The following is a 22,885-nucleotide window of genomic DNA, read 5'->3' on the forward strand; positions in this document are numbered from 1 at the left end:
AAGGCAAATAATAATGGTAATTACTCGGTTAGTGTAAAATTTACAGGTTCTGCATGGAAGTACTATTTCTAAACTATAATGAAATTTATTTGGTACATAAGGAGTTAAAAAGCTTTAATTTTAGAAAAATTAAATAGAGAACTAAACTAATACGAATCAAAATTACAAGTGACTACATTTTGAATATTGTTGTTAAAATTATATTTAAAATTATATACTTTCCAAATCAGAGAATATATAACTTAAAAAGAAGATAATGATCATGGTTTAGATTAAATAAAAGAAAAATATTGCCACTCTGCAAAATTAAATATTATAGAAAATTAAAGGATCTTAAAAGTAGTTATAAACGATATGCATAGTGATGATAAGCACTAAATCAATGTAAATTTAATAATAAAAAAGAAAGAAACTTGAACTACAAATTATTTTCAACTTTATTTTTTATTTTTTTATTTCAAGATTCATATTAAAATTTTTTATTAATAAATTTTTTATTTTTATCTTAAACTGGAATAAAATTTGTCTAACAATCTTCATCAATGAGAAAGGCGAGGACCATACAGTCATGTCTTTTAAATATAAATTGTAAAAAGATTAAAACATTCTAAAAACAAACATTGAATTGCAAGAGGATTCAAAAAAGATAGTTGAAAAGTGAACTACGAAATTCATCCATCAAACTGTCATTTCCTTGGCTGACCCTCCCATCCAAAAGCTGACCACATAGAGCGTAAATAATTCCCTTAACAGCAAACGGAAGAAAAGGGGGGAGGCATTCCTTTTGTCTGACCCCTGCCCATTTCAGGGGGAACTCCTTTAAATATGTTTGCCCATCTAAGAGTAAAACTATTTCAAGTAAGCGCCACCAAGAGGGTTAATTTTTATGGGAAATGCTTTTTTCGTTAAATTTATGATTATAACATGCATGAATTCTTATGAGGCTAATATCCCTCTAATTTATTGAATAACATTGAAATCGAATTTAATTGCCTTACTTAATTCTAATACTCACTATAAAATGAAAACTAAATAGTTTACACTTGATATTTATTTAATTAAATTAATGTTCATCGAATAAAATTAATATTTTATTTATTTCTTGTGGATTACTAAAATTAAATTATAAAATTTTTAATTTAAGATTTATTAGTGGCGCCATCTATTATTATAAATTAAAACTAAGATATCTGCATTATGCCTACCTATTTATAACTTACTTTAAAGGTTTTTTTTTTCCTTAAATGTTTTATGATACCGAAAAACTATTGATTGACATTTAAGAAATCAAGCAATTGTCTTTTAAGGTGCTTATTTTATTAATTTTTGATTGCATAATTCCCATCAAAATAAAAGTTAATGATTATTAATTGTCCATTAAATTAATACCATGAGTAATTAAAGAATGAATTTACAGAAAATTCCCTCTTTTAACTCTAGTACATTTCTATTGGATTGTAAATATTTTTTTATTATTTAATTGCAGGAAATTATTTGTTTGCCACCACAATGTGTTTATGAAAGTGCCGTAGGAAAAATGTAAAAGAAGTTTTTCAAAAAATTCTACAGATTTTTTACTGAATTTTTTTAACATTTTAGAATATTTTCCTCTAAGATATGATAAAATCACTTTTAAGTAAGCAAACATAATTTTAAAAATTTAGTTTTATACATTTTAAAATCTCATATAATAAATTCAAGCTTAACTGAGTGGTTCTGCAATCATACTTAATAAATTTAAATAAGAGATTTTTATTTCTAAGTGCATAAGGATATTCACAATGCTAATACTAATTTGATACTAATTTGATGTTTTACCAAAACATGATTGCTTACCTTGCATTTATCTAAAATTTATAACATTAATATTAACGAATATTAGCATAAAATTTAAAGCAAATTAGAGTTAAATAAATGTGTTATTATTAAAATACAATTAATAACGCTGTTTAATTTTTTGAACAAAACTTTAACATTTGTCATAAAATTAGTAGGAAAAATATACTGAAACTGATTTATGATTGATTAACATTTTGGGAACAAACTACGGAGAAATGTTATTGGGGAGGAGCTACAAATAGACATAACAGAAGGCAATGCGGAGAAAGCCAATCAGCGCGCTCAAAATCTCTTGGGGATACTATGTGTGTAAAGAGAGTTTACATGCGTCCCGTCAGACTGCTATTTAACTAATCTTATTTCATATGTTTATAGAGAATCTTATTTCATGTGCTTAAAATGAACAACTAAGATACTGGTAGTTCGTTTATAGTAAACTTAAATTTCTCTTTTGTCCAAGTGATAAACTCAAAAGTATAAAATTATGCCATTTAAATAAAAATAAAATAATACACCTTTGAAAGGAATGCGAGTGGCTCCATAAACAAGCGTATGGAGAAACAAGAAGTCAGTTTAACAGAAAATTTGAAACTTTCTTCTAAAATGACAGAAATAAAAAATAAAGATGCGCATCTAAAAAATTCTAAAAATGACGAAAATATAAAAGATAAACTCTGAAAAATGCATTACAGGGAGACAACTACTTCGTTAAATGGAGAATACTTTGAATATTTTTTAACATTCCAATTGAGAATTCCGTTATAGGAAGAAATTAGCTGAAAAGGAATTATGTGGTTTATCAATTTAGTTAGTCAATAATTCGAAATGCAAATTACGTACTATAGAATCATTATTTCATATAATGCTTCTGCAATATACAAGAAAATATTTTTTCATTGATTTCTGGTATAGTGAACCACCGTTTATGGAGAAGACGACTGAATATTGGTGTCCGACAAAATTTGACCATTTTTATTTGATGATAGATTTTATTTGGCGATAAGGTGACAATAAACTTGGTCTAACTAAACTTATAAACTCTGATAAACTAAACTTTTATTACCACCAGGCTCTGAGGTGTAGTTCAAATTTTAATCAATTTGGAGAGGGGTCGAAACTTCAAATTGGGTCTACATAAGTTTATTAAAGTTAAAACCTGATAAACCTGTATATAAAACCTGATAAACCTGTAGTTTTAAATTACTTACTCAAAACGACAAACCGCATCATTTAATCGATTCAAAATTTTGAAGAGAAAAAAATTCATAAAAGTTCTACGAATTATCAAGTGCTATTTCTCTTAATCTAATAAAGCGACCCAATTACTTTTTTTGAAAGGTATTGTGCTGCCTAGTTAAACTGTATCAGCAAAAGTTTGCTAAATAAATAATAATAAATAAAAAAAATTAACAAAAACATGAATCAGAAATTTAACCTAAAATCCAAGATGGCCAGGGTAGAGGCCTCTTAATATAAATGCTCTGTTTTGATATTTGCACACAGTACAACGACGTAATATTTAACTCACTTTCGTCCTTTTATTAAAACCCTATTTACAGATTCAAACACTTCGTTTGACAAAATGTGATGTTGTTGTTGTTACACATCCCCCTAGAGAAGGAAAGCCTAGGTCCAGAAGGCCCCGTCGCGTCAGTTCTCCATATATCTACAGAAAGTCCCGATCAACCAGCAGCTGCTTAAAAGAAGCGCCAAGGCAAAAAAGAAGGTGATCAGGACTAGCAGGTTGTGAGCAGGAACAAGGTTAGAAAGTCTTCTCCCCATTTTGAAACCTTAAACACTTAAGATGGTCACTACGAAATCTAGCCATGGCCGATTGGAAAGGCCGAGGGCCGCAGCATGTTAATGATAGGCCAGGGCGATTGCCAGTATACCACTGATGGGATGGAGTACGGCGCCATGCTGGAAGCAAACGATGTTTTCCCAGGGAGTGGATCTCAGTGGGAGTAAGACGGTTTAAACAGTCCATAGGAAGATCACAGCCATTGTTGGCGAGCACATCGGCTGTCTCATCAATATCCAAATGCAATTATTATCAGTTGTCTGGGCATAATAAAGGGCAGTTCCAATAGTTATGATCTCAGATCTAAAGGTGTTGTCAGGTCAAAAGGTGATGTTCGGATTCAGTCGTCCCAGTTAAGTGGTAAACAAAAATAGCTCGCGAAGGACTGCGATGGATGACATATTTGACTTTACAAATCAGTTAAGGCTTCAAAAGAAATTTCAAAATATAATATATACGTCAAAAATAATACAACATAATATTTCATCTTAAACTATTATTATTTTTTTTATCGGGGTATTTTTTTTCCTTTTTTAAATTTTGTTCCTTATTTCTTATTATGATTGCAGCTTGTTATAAATTAATTATGATTGCAGCTTGCAAAACAGTTGAAAAAACTATTTGAAAAAAAAGCAACAACAAAAATAAAGTCAGCTCTCAGTCAGTGTTGCTCTGGATCGGCTAAATTCTAAAAAAATTTTCAATTTTATTTCAGCATAGATTTGACATAAATTGCTTTTAAGTGTTCTTTTATATTAAATTTTACTGACTGCAGCGCGTATCAAGCTTGCGTTTCATATTTTTCTTCTTATTTTTAAGTTTCGTCCGAAAAAAGGAAACATTCTCTTTGTAATTAAAATGCAATGAATTCTATTTGAAACGTTCAAGAAATAATTCAAACTTGTACCATCAGCAAGTACAAGTGGTACAAATTTCAGCACTCTTCTGGATAATCGACAAGTGGTTGAAATTTCGACAAGCAATAATTTTTTACTTGACGATAAATTCAACATTCAAGAGGAAACTATTTGATTTCATCTTTTTGAAATATTAGTGTCTTGCAGTGGACTGATCGTTAAGACACGGTTCCCAGCAGATCACCGAAGTCAAGCATCACTAGCTACGGTCAGTGTGCGAGTGGGTGACCACTTGAATCAGTCTGAGTAGGGACCGAGTTGTGAGGTATTGGTCCTTGTTAAACTGTTCTACCGTAAAGTGATCGACTTCGCGTTCAGGTCCTTGGGCTACCGAAGCGGGGATGCCACCCCCTCTGAAGAGGATCAAAATTACGATGGCATGTCTTCTGATCATCCTCAGGGATGTTTCCCAGACAATCTCAAATAGCCCATTGTGCAGCTCTAGTGCGACGTAAATGAATTACAACAGCAACAGAAATATTAGTACCGCCTCATTACGAAGTTATACTACCGTTTTCATAAAATACAATTTATATACGAATTTTCAGGATCCTTTTTTTTTTGTTGATTAAATCATATTTTTTGAAAGTAAGGTAGTAATATGGTTGTTGTCGGCCATTAGGACAAAGTGTTCTTTTATTCCAGTGGCGCCATCTATGGAAAAGAATACGACTTCTGCCACACCCATATGTCACACCCGCTTATAGACGGGCCCATTCATACATCCTTTCATTCGTCCACAGATCGTAATTCTGACCCGAACCACAGAATGTTCAATTTCCAATTCAGTACCCCTTGACGTATTGATTTGTTATGGGAGCATAGAGGACTTTGTAACCTGTCATATTTAACGTGCACCAGTAACCATTTACTACATGACCCTCTTCGGCCTGCTGAATTCGAAATCCTGTTCTCACTAATGCGAGTCCAACGCTCTGCCAACCAGGCTATCGCAGCCAGAAATATGGTAAATAGTAGTAATAATTTTAAACTGTACGGCAGCCATTAAGTCACATATGCCACCGTAAGTATTAGTTTGGGACATCAGCTTAGTAGACAGCAGAAGTATTAAAGTTATTTCCATATCTGTCCTGAGATAAGATAGAAAACTCACCCCAATGCTCCATTAAGTGCTGTACTACCCCCTACGCACCCTCGAAAACTAACTTGAGTACAGTATGATATTGCTCGAAAACAACTACCTTCGTCACCAATAATTGGTGTGACATTATGCGGTCACGGTTTATGTATAAAATTTCCACAGCCATTTCAGAAGGGATCAAAAATAAAACTATGTAATTATTAACACAGTATTTAATTAAAATACAAAAAATAAAAAATTATTCTAAAAAAAAATACTTTAAGCATAACTAATTATACAACACTACTTAAATTATTACTTAAGACTACCTAACAAAATTCTATAAATGTATTTTAATAACTGTATATAATAACTATATAACTATAGTGTTATCAAGAGATAGAAAAATACCCGAGTTTATGGTACCACGTGCCACATAAGAGAAATATTTATATAGATAAAAATAGTATTCCCATTTCATAACTACTATTTGTTCGAAGGGTACTGCAATTTTCACTCATGTTGCTTTAAATGATGACTTGTTGTAGAAAAATTTATTTATCTACATCCATTGTTGTAGAAAATTTTATCTAATTATCTTGAGATCTTTATAAGCTCAAAAGTATGTTTTTTTATTTTTGTGGAAAATATCATATTTTACGAAGAAGAAAAAAACAATGATGCACGCGAAGCAGTCACTGGGGTTGATTAGCGGAGAGAACAGGGTACGAAAACAATCGCAGTTTATATTAAAATCATAAATTTGTTCTTTACTTAAATTACACATGCTATTTATTTGGGAAATTTTGTCTGTTTTTCACTTTTTTTCTTCTGTTTATTAACATCTTCAAATATTATGTCAATTCGGAAGAAAAATAAATAAATAAATTCAAAGTCGTTACTTTGCGGCTTTAAAATTTTTTATCTTCGCCTAATTAGAGTTTTGCGTTTGATTCTTGAAAATTTAAAAGTTAGTTAATATTTTTGTTACATAATGCTGGAATATTTTAAAATTGATAAATTATATTTTTTTCTGTTGACTTTAAACTTTAATAACAATTATGATTTTTGAATTATATAAAATTTAGGTTCCCAGAACGATTACTAAAAATGTTTTTCCTTTCTTTTAATAATTTTTTAAGAAAAAGCATTTTTTGATCAGAGTATTTAACCTTAGTTATGAGGCTAAATGTGGATTCTAATTACTTTTTTAAAAATATATAATGTCCTTAAAATTTCCTGCCATTTTTTCTAGTTGTTTTCTAGCATCAAGATTCCAAACACCTATTTTTACTTTATGTGATTAATTCAGCAATTTTATGCAATATAAGCAATTTCCCTTTTTTTAAATGCTTAGTTTTAATTCAGTACGAATTTTAATTTTTTTACTAATTCCTAGAGATTGCTTAAGCACCGAAGAAACACGAAAAATTGAAAGTAAAAAAATTGCAAAAAAAAAAAAAAAAAACTTAACTTTTATTCAAAAATTTTATTTTGATTCAGATGAGGGCCCATTACTGGCTGCCGAAATCAGCAGGTTCACTGTACGAAGCGTAAAGTTCTAGAAGGCAGAGGAACTGCTCTCGAAAAAGGCTTGTAATATTTAATCACAGTCGAAACATTATAAGATTTACTTTGTGTTTCATTTTAATAAAGCTGAAATTAGAACTGCCATCTCGGAAACAACTTCGATAAATTAATTGACAAACGGAAAAAACAGGAAATGAATGAAATTGACTACACATCTATTTTGTTTTTTTTATGCATTGAAAAGTTTGCTGATTTCCGACCGATTTTAAATTCGCATAACTTGTTTTTCCTAAGTAATATATAATATAATATATAATATATAAGTAATATATAATGTAATATATAATATATAAGTAATATATAATATAATCAGGGCCGGATTAACCTATAGGCACACTAGGCACGTGCCTAGGGCCTACGAAAAACTTGGGAGAAAAAAATTTGTTGACAAAAATAATTTAGCTTTGAAAACAACAAGTGTATTTTGCACAAAATTATGAAGATACAAATAAAAATATAATATTTTTCGGTAATAAATTATTTTGCAGAATCTTATGATCTAATATATTACTTTTTTGCGATTTTTGGATTCATCGAAATCTTGTATTATGCTGTCGAATTCCAAACTACACAAAAAGTTCGATAAACAAATTTGTGAATTAAAATCCATACTAATAAAAATGTTAAAAAAAATATGCAAGAAAATTTTAGCATATATTTTGAAAAGAGGGGAGGAGTGGGGGAAGGAGGGGAGGGCCCCAAAACGGCTATGCCTAGGACCTACGAAAGGTATAATCCGGCTCTGAATATAATATATAAGTAATATGTAATATATAAGTTTCCAACATGTCCCCTTTTTAGAACTTTATATTTGAATAATTGAGATAGCACTTAATTTGAGTAACTTAAAAACGATCGAAAGAAGCTTTATTGTAAAATGAGTTGTTCAATTTTCAGTTTTGCGTGGAATGGCGAGCTATTTATAAAAATATCCTCTTTATTTGTGATTGAATTGTACAAGAAATAATACAGCAAAAGAAAGGAAAAGTTCGATTAATTAAAATTCTTAAATGATCAGTAAGAAAGAATATTTTTTATCAAACATTAACTTTATCTAAATTGATAAAGAATTTTCTTTGACTTTTAAATAATATTCTTGTCAAGAGATGCCGCTTCAATCGTTATAATTTGAAAAGTTTTGAGAGCAGAGCAGTTATAAATAATTTATTCACCGGAAAAAAGCTGATGCTACGCTACGTCAAGGATAAAATGACTTCATCAGGCGTATATAATTAAGAAGTAGTATTTTAGTAGAAGTTTTTACACTTAAGAAGTTAAATTTTACCGAATCTGTTAATATATCAAATTAAAAATCAAAAAAATATTTATATTTTATATCCTCTCTAAATATATTCAACATGTATTTAATTTAAATATGGGTGGGTTTTTCTATTTACAAGCTGGTACGAATGTAACTTGTTTATTTATTTAGAAGTTTACATTGTATTAAAATTTAAAAAATAATAAAAGTTAGTAATGAATTTTGTAATTGTATTGCAAATACTATTATATTTTCTATTTTGCAGAACGTTACAATGGGAAAAATACATTAATTGCTTTTGAATGCAAATGGGAACAATACAAATTTGGATAAAAATGTAAACTTCCATCAACCTTAGATTTTATATTTGTTCCATTTTGAATTTTTTTAGTTATTATAAATTGTATAAATCGGTATATTTTAAATGACATATTTAAGTAATAAGCTTCGCTTAAAATTTTAAAAATCTTTATAACTATGTTTATTTTTTTCTTCTTCGCTAATTTTTTTAATACAAATTTAACGATTTTTTTCTTCATAAATTTAATTAAAATTGTGTTTACTTATTTCGCTCTTTTTATCAATAATAATGATAAAGAATATTTTCAAGAAAATGTGTACGCTTACTGAAAAGTTTGTATCTTTTAGAAACGTTATGCAGTTTAAAAAAATAATAAATAAAACTAAAATCGAAACAAATTATTTTGAAATTGATACAAAAATAATTCTGTCAGAAGTGGGATTCGAACCCACGCCCACATTCGTGGACCAGAACACTCAACCTCAGTCACACTGAGAAGGTTTCACCTTGAGTCTGGCGCCTTAGACCGCTCGGCCATCCTGACTTACCGTAGGAAGATTTATAATAATTTATAAACACGTTATTAAACATTTAAAGAAAATGTTTTTTTTTTTCTTTCTTTTTTTTAATTTGGTAGCGCAGGGTGCAAATTTTAACTTTAAAAATAATCAAATTAAACTTACTAAAAGGTCAAGAAACTGTTTGAATAATATATACTCTTTTTGTGGGTTATTCTGAATTTTTTTATGAAGTGACAGGAGGTCTATTTATGGTTAAATTATTTTCATTCATTAAAATTTAATTAAAGATAATCATTCTAAATAACCCAATTTATGTCTCATGAATTTCTTACTTTTTAAAAATATATATGTATAAATAAATTAAAATAGCGGCTGTTAAATTATTATGTTTAAGATAGTTTTGTTCAAACCTTGGTTCATACTCGTTGGTTCAAACGATAGGTTCTGTTTTGCCTGAATAGTGCTTTGCTTTAAGGAATGAACGTATCAAGATTTAATGATAAATAAATTATTAAACCTAAGTAGTGATTTTAAAAGCAATTTGATGTACCATATAAAAACTCAATAAAGTATAGCGATAAATTCAATTAATTTTTAAGTCATTCAGGTATGCGTCGTTCTTGCAAGTGAGAATGTCTACAGCATGGCATGGGCACCATTGGCAGGGCTATATTATGTGTATGTCCCCCTCAATCAGACAAATAAAGAAAATTTTCGTGAATTATCATCAGATTAAAATTCATTAAAGGTAAAAACAAGAAAGAGATATAATCTTGTGACAGGTAACACTTGTTACAATTAAGAAATTTTTTTCAATGTGTGAAATTTAAAGAACTATTGTGATGTGACGTAATTTAATTTCGTCCCCCTCGAAAATTGAGACCCTGTGACGCCGATGGTCTACAGCTGGGCATACAAAGATGGCCAAGATATACAGTAACCCTACTTTCATTCTAAAGAAAATCTTTTCATGTCAGGTTTAAGCATAGTTAAAATTTTGTTGTTCAAAATTGAAGGAATTTATTATTGCGCTCTCTGAGGCTTTTTCTTAGTTGCTATAGTTTGTTCATAACTACAAAATATCCTTTTAGCACTCAAAATTTTTATAAAATACTAAGAAAATTCAGAGTGGTGTCCTTCCTCTCATTCAAAAGAATATAATAAAATGTGCCAAAATGGTGCTGTTTCTGTTCATTTTTTAATGCTAGCAATACTGCAATTTTATATTTTAATTGAGAAACCATAATATAACTAGCTTTATTGGTTAAGAAAACGCTGTAATTAAGTCGTGTGCTCGTTAATATAATCATTTGGTTAGGAATAAAGAAAATAATATCTGAATATAGATCGATGTTTAAAAAATTAAAATTTTAGATTCTGATGATTAAATCAAATTACGTTAGCAAGTATAAAGCTTTTAGTTACATATATATATATATATATTTTAAAATCTGCACAAGTTTTAGGTTTATAAAATTTCCCTTTTCTGCTACAGCAAGAATAAATGCAATTTCTGAGAAGTTAGCTTCGGAACATGAACATCTTCAGTAAACACGTGAATAGCGATTTAAAATTTATGGAAAAATAAATTGCAAGCAGAACATTTACCAGGAGCTTTCTTTTGAAATAACTAAAATGCAAAACCTTGTTTTTTCAAGCGTTTCAAAACAGTTGTGCGTAATTGTTATGATCATACATAAGATTATCTTATTAAAACATATCATTTAATTATATGTCTTACAGTTTGAAAAAATAAATCTTTGCAATGAATTTTTCAGATTCTTCAAAGATGCCACAAAAAAGTATCGCATTAAATCTTTAAAAATCTGATTGATAAAGAAACTGGAGAGCAAGAAACTATGTAAAAATACACAGATCATGTAACTTTAAATCGAATATTTCCTCAATGGAACGAAAAAAGAAAAAAAAATCAAACTTTTCTTTTGCTTTTACATGTGAGGAATTAAATAATAAACATTAGTGTAGTGCCGTACAATGACTGGAATCCGTGTTCACGCTCAGCAGGATCACTAGTCTGATTTTTTTTTTTACATTTATTTCTGGAACTAATAAAATAGTTTAAGTATATTTAGTCACTTATAAAAATTAACATATAGACATTTGATCTATTAGTTTCTACAGCAAAAGTACCTCAATTTATTAGATAAAATAACAGAGTGCGTAGCCAAATTATTCAACAAAAAATAAGCACCTTTTAAGCACTTTAAAAAAATATCATAATTAGGCAGGGATGGAAAATTTTTGACAATTGACGGTTTCATCTTGTTTAAACCGTCATGTTAAAAGAAATAAAAAAAAAACCTTTTGGCATTGTTTTTGACAATTGTCAAAAATCCTGAAATTTTAAATCATGTAAAACGAATGGCGTTTTCATACGCTATGGACTGACAATACGCCGAAATAGATTGGGGTAGAATTAATTGTGAAAACGTTGAGTAGAACAATGTGAACTGTGTCTGCACAATTCGTAGCGAAAATCAACATGGTAAAGGAAAAATAAAGAATTTTTTTATAACATGCTATGAAAAAAGCACCTTTAAGGGTTTTTAAAAACGAAAATAAGCACCTTTAAAAACGCTACACACCCTGAATAATATATTGTTTAACATTTTTTTAAATTTAGACATATTAGATTTTATAAAAAATTAAATTTTTTCATTGAAAAAATTCCGAGGATAACTACAAAAGTGAGGTAAAAATTTTCCTAGAAAGCTATTAATGTTGAATTGAATATTTAATGGACCAAGATCTAGAAGGTAGTGGAACCTACATTTACATAAAGAATTTCAACTTTATTTCAGGACAAAATTAATTAACTTAAATGAATAATAATTTTTATCTGTTTTATATTAATCCCTATTCCTTTTCACTCCAAATTGGAACATAGTTTCTATCATAGGATTCCAACTCACTATATTTGTGGTAAAATATTTTGCTTCTCTCCATGTCTTTCCAATTTGTATTCGTTCCTCCTGCGCCAAGTATTTTAAGGTTTTCCTCTTTTTTTTTTATTGCCCTGAGGGTTCCATTTAAAAACTTGTTTTTCTTTAAATTTTTTAGGTTTACATAGAATATCACCAATCCAATTCCATTTTTAAATTTCCAAATCAATTGGAATCGGTTTTGCTTTTCTAAGGTTTTCTGCATTAAAAACTTTATGGAACCATTTGATACACAAGATTTTTCTTAAGCAGTTGTGATGAATACTTGGAAGTTTATTCATGTTTTTATGACTAGCTTTATTACTTAAAACTTTTAATGTTAATTTATATAACTAAAAGATTAATATGTTCTAATTATCAACAACTATCTATTACATAGATATATAGGGTTTGTGTAAATGTAAAAGGCTATTGGATCATTTATTTTGATTATTGATCAGACATAGCCTACACACTGAAGTGGTGTAAGAGAGAACAAAAGCAAATACAACTCACTATTTATTTAACAGTAATTGTATGTTTTATCAACATTTACATTTAAAATGTGGTAACTTGATAAACATAACATATTGTGACTCTTGTTCAATTCACGCTACATTTATAGATGCATAGTCATAGAGAGGCCATTAATAACTTGCATATATATACAGCTTGAATCATGAAGATGAAATTCTGAACACAACAAGTGTGATGACATGTAATAACAAATATTAAAAAGGCATAATATTAAAAAAAAGTTCAGTTCACTTTAAAAGTAATTTTCAAAATATATATAAACTTACAACATTAGAAAACATTTGTTTAATCAATAAATAATAAAATTATTCAAATACAAAATCATGATTAGCAAAGGAGAAATTTTTTTTTTTTTTTGACATAAGACTAGATTTATTTGGTACAACAGTACATAAAAATACACAAAACATAAAACACAATGCAAAATATACACAATGCTGTCAACTTTTCATAATAGACAAAATAAATTCATTCAGTGTTATGTGGAGCATTAAACAATTTGTGGAAAAGCATTTTTGAGTTTACAAAATTGAAATACAGTAGGATTTCATGAGCATGAACTTCATGAGAGTGTTGAGATAAATTCAAAATATAATGTTTTCTTTTAAATTGCAAAATTAAATGTTGAAACATATAAATTAATGAATTATATAAGGTAATAGAGATTATTCTCAGGAAAAAAAAAGTCTTCTTAAAATAGATTGCATGCTTCACTTGACAAGAAAAGGATAAAAGTAAAACTTCACAATTTTTAGCTGTGAATAAATAAGCTCCAAGTTGAAATCTATATTTAATAATTCGTTGAATAAAATATTTAATTTAAAAAAGATTTTAAGTTAACCTTTAACTTATTTTCATAATGAGTAACATAGTACAATAATTTTTCTTAGATTATTTATTCTAAGCTCATCTGTAACTTAACAGCTTTTGCCTATAAAATTACACCATGGGAAACAGAAACCTGAATTTATTTAATCAAAGAGATGAGTCTCTATTAAATGGTTACAATAAATAAAATGTTTAATTAATTTTTTTTCTGATAAAAATGTAATATTTGCTGTGATAAAATTTTCTAACTTTGGATAGCCACAGGTTCTTTAGTTATACTGCACCATTTTTCAAAAAACACAAGGAAGTGAACATGCTATTTATAAAAATCTGCAAGTTTTTAGAAATGCTATTGCTCTGTGAATTCGATTCTTAGTATTATTTTAAAATCGTTAGTATAATTTTTTGTTATCCTGGAATAAAAATTAACTCTACAATGCAAACCAGACTTAATTTATTCTTCTTACATTAGAAAATTATATTTTAATTATTTCTTCACAAGAAAAAATTGCGGATATATATTATAAACTTCACTTTTTGAGCCATAAGCTTAGAGTTACAGCTATTCTAAATATTAAGCAATAAAATAAATCACCAACAAAAATTCCTGCATTGTAGAGTTAACTAAACTAATTAAAATATTCTTAAGGCAGGTTCTCAGCATTGGAAAATTAAGTCAGCTTTCCAGAATATTTCATAACAATAATAAAAAGATTGCATTGATGTTATTTTATAAAAGAGTCATTTAGGCATAATTCTTGACACTTAGATATAAGTTTTAGATAGAAATTTTTAATAAACACGCAAAAAATGTTCCAAAACCTAATTTGATAATTTCATGTAATGAATGCTCCCTATATATGCATTCAAATTTTCAGAAAAAACATTTTTCGTTGTAATTTTTAACAATTTTTTTTTAATAACACTGAGATCATTTAAAAATCAAAATAGAATGATTAGAAATAATTCTAACTCAACCCTAGATAGCTAAAACTTAAAGAGTCTTCTCTCTGCAATTAATCATCATTTCATTCATCAACAAAAACATAAAAATTTGGCGGCATTTCATATTTATTTTATTTATATCAAAAAAATTAGCCAAAATCAAGGGAATACTCTTAACATTTTTATTAAAATATGGAAAAAGAGATAAAATTTAATGTTTGCAATAATAGAAGATCTTAATCTGCTACAATAAGACTTTAAATTTTGCAAAACTGACTAAAACTTGGAGTCCGTGGGACTAAGTTTAGTTATCTGGGGTTAATAAATTTTCTCTCTCGTTGAAATAGAATTCGTTGCGATGGAAACCGACTGCATTCCACTATAAAAAGAGAAGATGATTTTATTTAAATAAGTTCACTGCTTACAAATCTAAAATCAAAGTTGACACTATAAAAATTCCATTTGGCTTGTTTTCAGAAAATTTGCAATCATTTCAAAATATTATGTAGTTAGATGAATGATGGACGGTGCATAATCAAAATATTACTGAAAAATACAATAAGAAACAAAGGGCCGAAAAGCGGATTTAAAATCGGTCATAACTCAACCAACTATTCTACACATGAAACAAAATAAATGTATATCATATTTACAATGTCAAGGACAAAAAACAAACTAAAAATATATTAATCAAGAGAAATAAACTCTATAACAGAATTCCCATTCCATTATTTTTTTTTAAAACTCTACAAGACAATCATTTGAGATCATTATAAAATGGAGAAACAGTGCTACAATAAAATACTACTTTAATTTACTAGCAGTAATGAATATTTAAAATAGTTTTTGTAGTAATGAAAGGTTTGTTTCAATAAAAAGTTGTTCGGATAGATGGCTAAATTAAAACATATGCATTGATGATGAAAGCTAAAGAGCTAGTTACGATGGTAATTCCATAACAAAAATGATTTTTCTAAACATAAGTTTAGAAATCGGGCAAAAAATTGAAAAGTATGACAAATTTTGTTTTACTAGGTTTAAAGCTCTATTTTTCAATGACATAAAGCTGAAATAACACAGTCACTTCTGCCTTGGAAAATATAAGTTAAAACCTAAACAATAGAGCTTTGTTCTAGCTTGCACTAAAAACTGCATTAACAAAAAATATTTCTAGCATTCCATTGATCAATTTCGTAAAATTAGTCACTCAGGATTGTTCATTTCATGCAGCACAATTTTAATTAAAAACTCTTCCATGAAAAATTAAAAAAAAAGTACCACTATTTTTTTCTTAATAAAATATCGGCTAATTTCAAGTAATAAATGTCCACAAATGATAATGATGAAGCATTTCAACATATAAAATTTGTGAAAACTAAGAGAGAGAAAGTTTAACACTTATGGATTTAATATAGAGACCAGCTTCTTTAACAATTTTTAGCAGTGGAATCGGACTTAACTGCCTAATGATTAAAAAACATGGCCGATAATACAATTTTTTATAATTTCAAAACAATGAAACAAATTTAGGAGAAACAAAAACTTTTTCACATGGATTTTATAAAAATTTCAATAAATTTTTAGGACCAATCTTAAAGAATAAAAATTTTTAGAATTACTATAAACCATGGGAATCCTGTTAAAATTTTCATTTACCTTTGTAAACTTAATAATAATTATCTTCTATCTTTGCTAACATGTTCCTAATATAATTCAATAGTAAATTTGAACCAATCACAAACATATTCTACAAACACTGACTTAAGTAATACAGCATCACATGAATAGTTAAGCAATCACTCTTTCACAATACATTTATGAGCAAGAAAGATGAGCAGAAAAGTTTCAACAATTTTTTCCCCTTAAGCTGTTTTCAGAGAAAATATGTCAGGATTTCATGTAGCTTTCTGTTCAAAATCCTGATATAAGGTAGCTAAACATCAGCATAAAAACTTCACATTCAGTAAAGGATTATAAAATCAAATTGCAATATTTACAAATCTTTTGCTTAAATCGAGTACAGTGAAACCTTGATTAACAAAAATATTTTCCATTGGACAGATGCTTGAGAATGAAAATTCACTTTCCTCAAGTAACAACATTATAATAAAGCTCAAACCACTAAAACATTAACTTTTTCTGAACTTACAACTTCACCACCAGAAAATAAAATTAAAAACATTTTCACCAATCATACTTTAAACAATCAGAATTATTGAATACATATTTTAATGCATGGAAAAACTTAAAAAATGCCAATTTTGTCAAAATTAAATAAATAAACAAAAAATAATCATTTGGTTAAGTCTGGTTTGATGTAAGAGATTTTGAAGAATCTGGTATGACAGCATCGTAGCACTGTTAACAATGAGACACAGATAGGCTTTTAGGCATCAAATAAAGGCATGGAAAACAATGCCTCATCATCGTTTTGATATCAAAATGTATGAATTTGTACAATTATACATTTAATAACACAATAAAAAACATCAGTATATTACTTTTGTATAGCTATAATTTTATTTAATTAACTTTTTTCTTTCTTTTCGCGTTTCATTAAAGGGTGTTCAAGAGACAAATTATGCTTCTCTTATTTTCCCTGTTTACCCATGAAGAAAAAAAATACCCATTTCAGCAATTGCTATTTTTGAAATATTTTTTATTTCATATAATAGAATTTATCATACAAATTTTACCAAATCTACGATAATTTTTTTTTAAATGATTAAAATCTCATAAATTAAACTAAGCTTTATAAAATATATTTATTAATGACTTAGTAAATTGGAAATTCATATAATTCTTCATACACTAAAAAAACAAGACAGAAAAAAAATAGAATTAACTCCAAAATACTTTTAAACATAATAAAAGAATTAACTGTGTTTACAATAGGGCTAAAAGCTAGTTTTACCATAAAAGAATAAATGAAATGTCCAAATAAATTGGAAAATACTATAATTCTACATATGCTTAAAAAAAGAGCTGTTTACAATGGAACTAAAAACTTCTTTTAAAATAAGAGAATAAATGGAATGGTCAATAAATAATAGGAACGATTTAAAGTTTTCATTTAGAAATGCGGAAGTTCAGAATAATCTAGGTTTCACTGTATGCCTTATTCATTTCAAATGACACAAAATGGCAGGATTCATTGAATGCATATACTTAATTGGGATGATGTTGAACGGATGAGCTTGATTATCGCTTTTTTTAAAGTACATTTTCACTAAATAAAACAAATCCAAATAAATATTCTATTGCATCAGCTCTTGTAAATCATGAAAAAACAAATGCATTAGTTGCATATTTAATCAAAAAAAATTTAATAATAGTATAATTTAATAATATTATACTTAATTTACATAGAACCGAGGCATTATAGATGCAAAATGAAGTTATGATTACCATAACGTCTAATATATATATATTGTTTTAACACGATGCAACAGCTACATTGTCAGAAGAAAGATGCTAAATTTTTTTCTTTGAAATAAGTTGTACTATATTTTACTTTTAATAAATTTTATTTCCTCCTTTTTTTTTTTTTTTAAAACTGATGTTACATTGGAATTAAAAGTAAGTAAATGTTGCAGTTAGAATTTAATTATAACTTATTAATAAGAATGTAACCCCACAATTGAAAATTAACACATTAACTAGTAATGATATTTTTTTATGTATATGTGTATACATCTAATATTGCATAGATAAAAGAAATTTCTCAAAATATTTACAATACAAATTTGCTGAACATACAAATAACAACTTTTCTGAGGTGCACCAATGTAAATTTTTTTTCATGATTATAAGTCTACTACTTTACTAAAAAAAAGCAATTCTATGGACACGGTGAGGCATTTAGAAAGCTGCATATCCACCGATTAAACAGATGACCATATATTATCATCAGGGCCATTTTGAAGTCCACCTGAGTCAATTTTTGTGCTGTAAGAGAGAGAAAAAAAATGTTTTAGAACTTAAATAGGGGAGAAAAACACTGCTCCAAAGCAATACCACTTTTGACATGTCTTTAATAAAAAAAAAATCACGTTAATAGAAAACAATGTTACTTGCAGGGCTGCCACTGGATGAAAACAAGAAAAATAGTTGCTTTAGTTGCATTATATATGAAAAAAAGTCTCCTAAATAGTCTCAAAGATATATAAAATAGTTGCTAACATCATATCCTCCTCTAATATAATTTTAATTATTTGTGCTGTAATAGCATAAAATTCAAATAACATGCATTTAGATACTCATATTTTATAAAAAATGTACATTTATTTGTGGATTTTCCAACAATATATTCTTTCACACTACGCATAAAAACAGGGAGTTTTATTTTTATCTGTTACAGAACAGTTGAATTTGAAACTTGAATTTCCTTTCTCGGTTTTAATTTGCAGCTGCTTAGTTCAGACATTAAAAAAAATAATAAATAAATATTGCAATTTAATTCCGTTTTATTTTGTTTATTTTTCATAACTAACACATTTCCAAATTTTAATGCTTATCAAAAAAATTATGATCACAACTCGACAAAACGAATATCACCATGTACCTTTTTTTCTATTCTAAATAGCTCTAAAAAAATTAACAACACATTTTGTGTAATTAAAGACAATTTTTCTAATTTTGCAACTTCGTTCAAATTAAAAGAGGAGAAAAAACTTAATCCTCAGAGATATTACATTAGCTTTCTGAAGCAACAGGAGCATTCACGTAGTGCGAATTCCAATTCCATCAGTCTGATTGGTTAAATATGTCTGCCATGCTTTTGACATCAAATAGTGAGAAATAATAAAGTTAGGATAAAACGAAAAGCGGCAAAAAAGTGGGGGAAGGGGGAAACTCATGAAGCTATTCTTCATTTTAGTTGCTTTGGCTTAAAAAAGTCGTCGATTTTACGCAAATCATTGCAAATTAGTTGTTTTTACTCATATTTCCACTAAAATAGTCGCCGTAGTTGCTATTGCTTTAAAATAGTCGTTTTAGTCACCTTTTTAGTCTCCAATGGCAGCCCTGTACTTGAAACCATTAATAAGAGAAAATAAAGTCAATCCAACCTTTTTTATTGTCCAAATTAATACCCTACAGAAAACAAAACATTGTTATTCTAAATCATTTTTAAGAGACAAAGAACCTGAAGAAATTGTTTTCCTGCCCTTTTTTAACCGACACAGTGTTACAAATAGAGTATGTGCAATAATTTTATCTAGAAAAAAAAAAGCCATGGTGGGAGATTTTACTGCCCTTACACATAACAAAAAGTTTTTGTTAGAAAAAAGAACACTTTTAGTTCATTTTCTCGAATGGAGTACAATGCTGAATTGGTTGGAGAGTAAATTACTGGCTATTAAAAAAAAGGTTATACCAAGCTTTTTTATAATGGACGAATTACTTATAAAACTAAGTAATTCTAATCCCTCTTTAAAGAAACATTTTAAAAACTGTACTCCATAACTTATTAACAATATTAAACTCATTACTAGCAGGTAAATAATTTGCTCCTTTTATTAATTGCTTTACTTTATTTAATGTATATAATATTAGATATCATATAAGGGCTTTATTATTTCCAGGCAAATATGGAGAAATAAGGCTTGCCATAAGGCTTGGATGAACTTTCTCTCTACTATATTGTTACTTAAAAATGATATCAAGCTGTATCCACAGCAACTATAATAACTATTAAAAAAAAAAAATAATTTCAAAGATATATTCTTAGAAAAAAATTATTGGAGTTTTAAAAAATATAAATTATAGAAACTTGAGTGCATTTAATGTTTAACTAATTTAACTTCTTAAACATACATAACCTTTAAATGCTTTTGTTTTCTTGCAACTTACGAACGTTACAAAACAGTAAAAGTAAATGAATGAATACAAAAAAGCATGCTTACAGTTCATGGAAGAATTTGTAATGCTGAAGCAGCAAATTAAACAAAATCAAGCAGAATTTGATAAGGGGAAAAAAATGGGTCACTGACATTAGGCAAAACTGCTCAATGAAATATATTGTTTGATATTTTAGAGAATGGAGAAATAAAAAACAACATACATAAATTGTATTTAATGTAATTTATTCTTCTTTTGTATGTTCTCTTTAAAGAAAAAAAGTAGATTTTTTAATCTGATCATTGTTACCAACTGCAAAAGAGGTCTCACAGTATTTGTAAAAGTATCTTCCATTAAAGTAAGATTTCACTCTTAATATTTTTTTAAGAAAGGGAATTTTTGTAATGAATATATGTTAAAATAATAATAAATAAAATTGTTTTAAGAAAACACAACGAAAAACAGAAAAAAAAATCAGCAATTTTTGAAACTTTATTGCAATATTAAGGTAAAATAAAAATAGTTTTAATGAATAATATTAAAAAGCAAAGGTGAGAAAACATGCAATTTGGTTTAAAAAATCTCAGCATACTATATTCTGTTCACCAGCAAATAATAATGCTCGAAAAAATCATACATTTTTGCACACCTTTATAGAACCTTCTTACCTAATGACAGTTTTGTGCAAAAAATATTTTACATTTTCTAAAACAATGTGATCTTTAATGACAGAACCTTAAAAAATAATAATGGTTAAAAATAAAAACTATAATAAGGCTTATTATTAAGTTTTTGATTGATTATTTTTGCATTAGATTAACAAAACTACTATAAGATGATTTAAAAATTTTCATACTTTACAATTAAAATAAAATTTAATAGGTATAAATTGTACTTATGAAAACATTTAAATAAGATATCATGCTAAACTATTTAAAAAATACTAACTTGTTAGGAATTACCTGGTTTTCCTGATTAGCAGAATCAGTACTTGAAGACAGATCTAAAGAAAATAGTAATAGCATAATTAATTTAGAAATAACATAATTAATTTATTAAATAAACTGCAAAATGTTTTGCTGTTGTCAATGCTACTTAGAAGCTCAAACTATTATACAATATTAAGTATATATTTTAATTGATTTCTTGGTTATCTCAGAGAACGACACTTTCCGTGTCCCTCACCAACCTGACATTCAGGCCAGTGGTCATTCACTTGCATGGTAATCTGAGTTCTGACATAAATATTAGAATTAGTTAATACTAATGTCGCTATTTTTTATTATTGTATATATATATTTAAATATTATATAATTAAAATTTATTTTGTTTCATAAAGTTCACTGACCCCTTTTATTAATAATCTTATGATATTTTACTAAGAACAACTCATTACATTGCAGAATTCCTTGACTTCATTTGATTTGAAATGTTATTAAAAGATACAACAATATTGTAGCATAAAAGACATAACAATATCAATAGATTACGGAAAAAAAGGCATTCCCAAAAGTTTTTGTTTTATTGACTGATTTCATAGAAACTTTAATTTTTAATATAATTTCTTTTACTAATTAATATTTTTTTATTTATAATAATGAATAAATATTTTTTTGAAATAAATAATAATTTAATTTCGAATATAATTTTTCTTAAATATCCTTAAAAGGAAATTTGAAGAAATTCCAAAATTTAACATTTCACAGTTGGATTACCTTACTATTTCCTTAATAAGATTCACTTTCTGAAATCTTACATATATTTTACAACTAACCATTCTAGCAAATAGTTTTTAAATGCAAATGATTAACACATACCTGAAATTGCTGGACAACAGCAAAATAAAAAACTACAATTCAAATTTAGATTGAATTTGTTCATTTCATAATTCCAAAACAATGCACCACAGTGTTGATTTGATGTTGCAAAAAATTTGGATAAAAGCAAATTTACTGCTAGTTTCTTCATGGGCGGCAATACTATTTCACTCCCACTGACTCAACAAGTTCGGACAGGTGGAGTTTAATGCTTAAGAATTGCAAAGAAGATCCCAATTTGTCTTTTTTACTTTGGCTATATATATATATTTATTTATTTAGCAATTAAGAATCCTCTTATAGTAATAATAATAAATAAAAAAAAAGGTAAATGTCAAACACATACCATACAGCATTGAGAACAAAATATTAAATTGTCTATAAAAATCTGCTTGATATTTTGTGTGTTTTCATTAATTCAAAAAGGTAAAACATTTACTTTATTCCTTTACTATTTTTTTTTCCATCAAAAGGAGCAATAAACTTCAATCTCACCAGGAAAATTAATTTTTTCGTTGTAAATGCCCTGTACAAATTCTAAATTTTTTAGATTTTGCTTAGTCATTACAGTTTATTTAAAAACAAACAATATTTTTTCTTTACAAATTTCAAGAACCAATTAATGTCATTTTCTTGTCATGCACCATTTATTCTTCACATGCAC

General features: G+C 27.6%; 1 protein-coding gene and 1 non-coding gene across 9 annotated transcripts in view; both read right to left on the reverse strand.

Annotated features, from left to right (window-relative positions):
• Nucleotides 1-9,217: 9,217 nt before the first annotated feature.
• On the reverse strand, nucleotides 9,218-9,334 carry TRNAL-CAA (transfer RNA leucine (anticodon CAA)). Its single transcript has 2 exons — nucleotides 9,297-9,334; nucleotides 9,218-9,263 (listed from the first exon to the last, which is right to left on the reverse strand). It is a non-coding gene; the product is annotated as a tRNA-Leu (tRNA).
• An 8,708-nt stretch (nucleotides 9,335-18,042) lies between these two features.
• LOC107451567 (uncharacterized) overlaps nucleotides 18,043-22,885 on the reverse strand; it is a 64,337-nt gene continuing 59,494 nt past the window's right edge. For 5 of the 8 annotated variants that reach the window (XM_087167925.1, XM_087167929.1, XM_087167930.1 and 2 more), the window contains 2 exons: nucleotides 21,353-21,407; nucleotides 18,043-18,511 (listed from right to left, as the gene is read on the reverse strand). In XM_087167925.1, the coding sequence (XP_087024051.1) occupies nucleotides 18,448-18,511; nucleotides 21,353-21,407 (119 nt within the window). In that variant the 3' untranslated portion in view covers nucleotides 18,043-18,447. The remainder of the gene's footprint in view (nucleotides 18,512-21,352; nucleotides 21,408-22,885) is intronic. The other 3 variants (XM_087167927.1, XM_087167932.1, XM_087167928.1) reach the window with 1 other exon arrangement.

This window comes from Parasteatoda tepidariorum, chromosome 7 (genome assembly GCF_982258835.1).
Source record: "Parasteatoda tepidariorum strain Cologne lab strain chromosome 7, Ptep-v5.0, whole genome shotgun sequence".
NCBI lineage: Eukaryota > Metazoa > Arthropoda > Arachnida > Araneae > Theridiidae > Parasteatoda > Parasteatoda tepidariorum.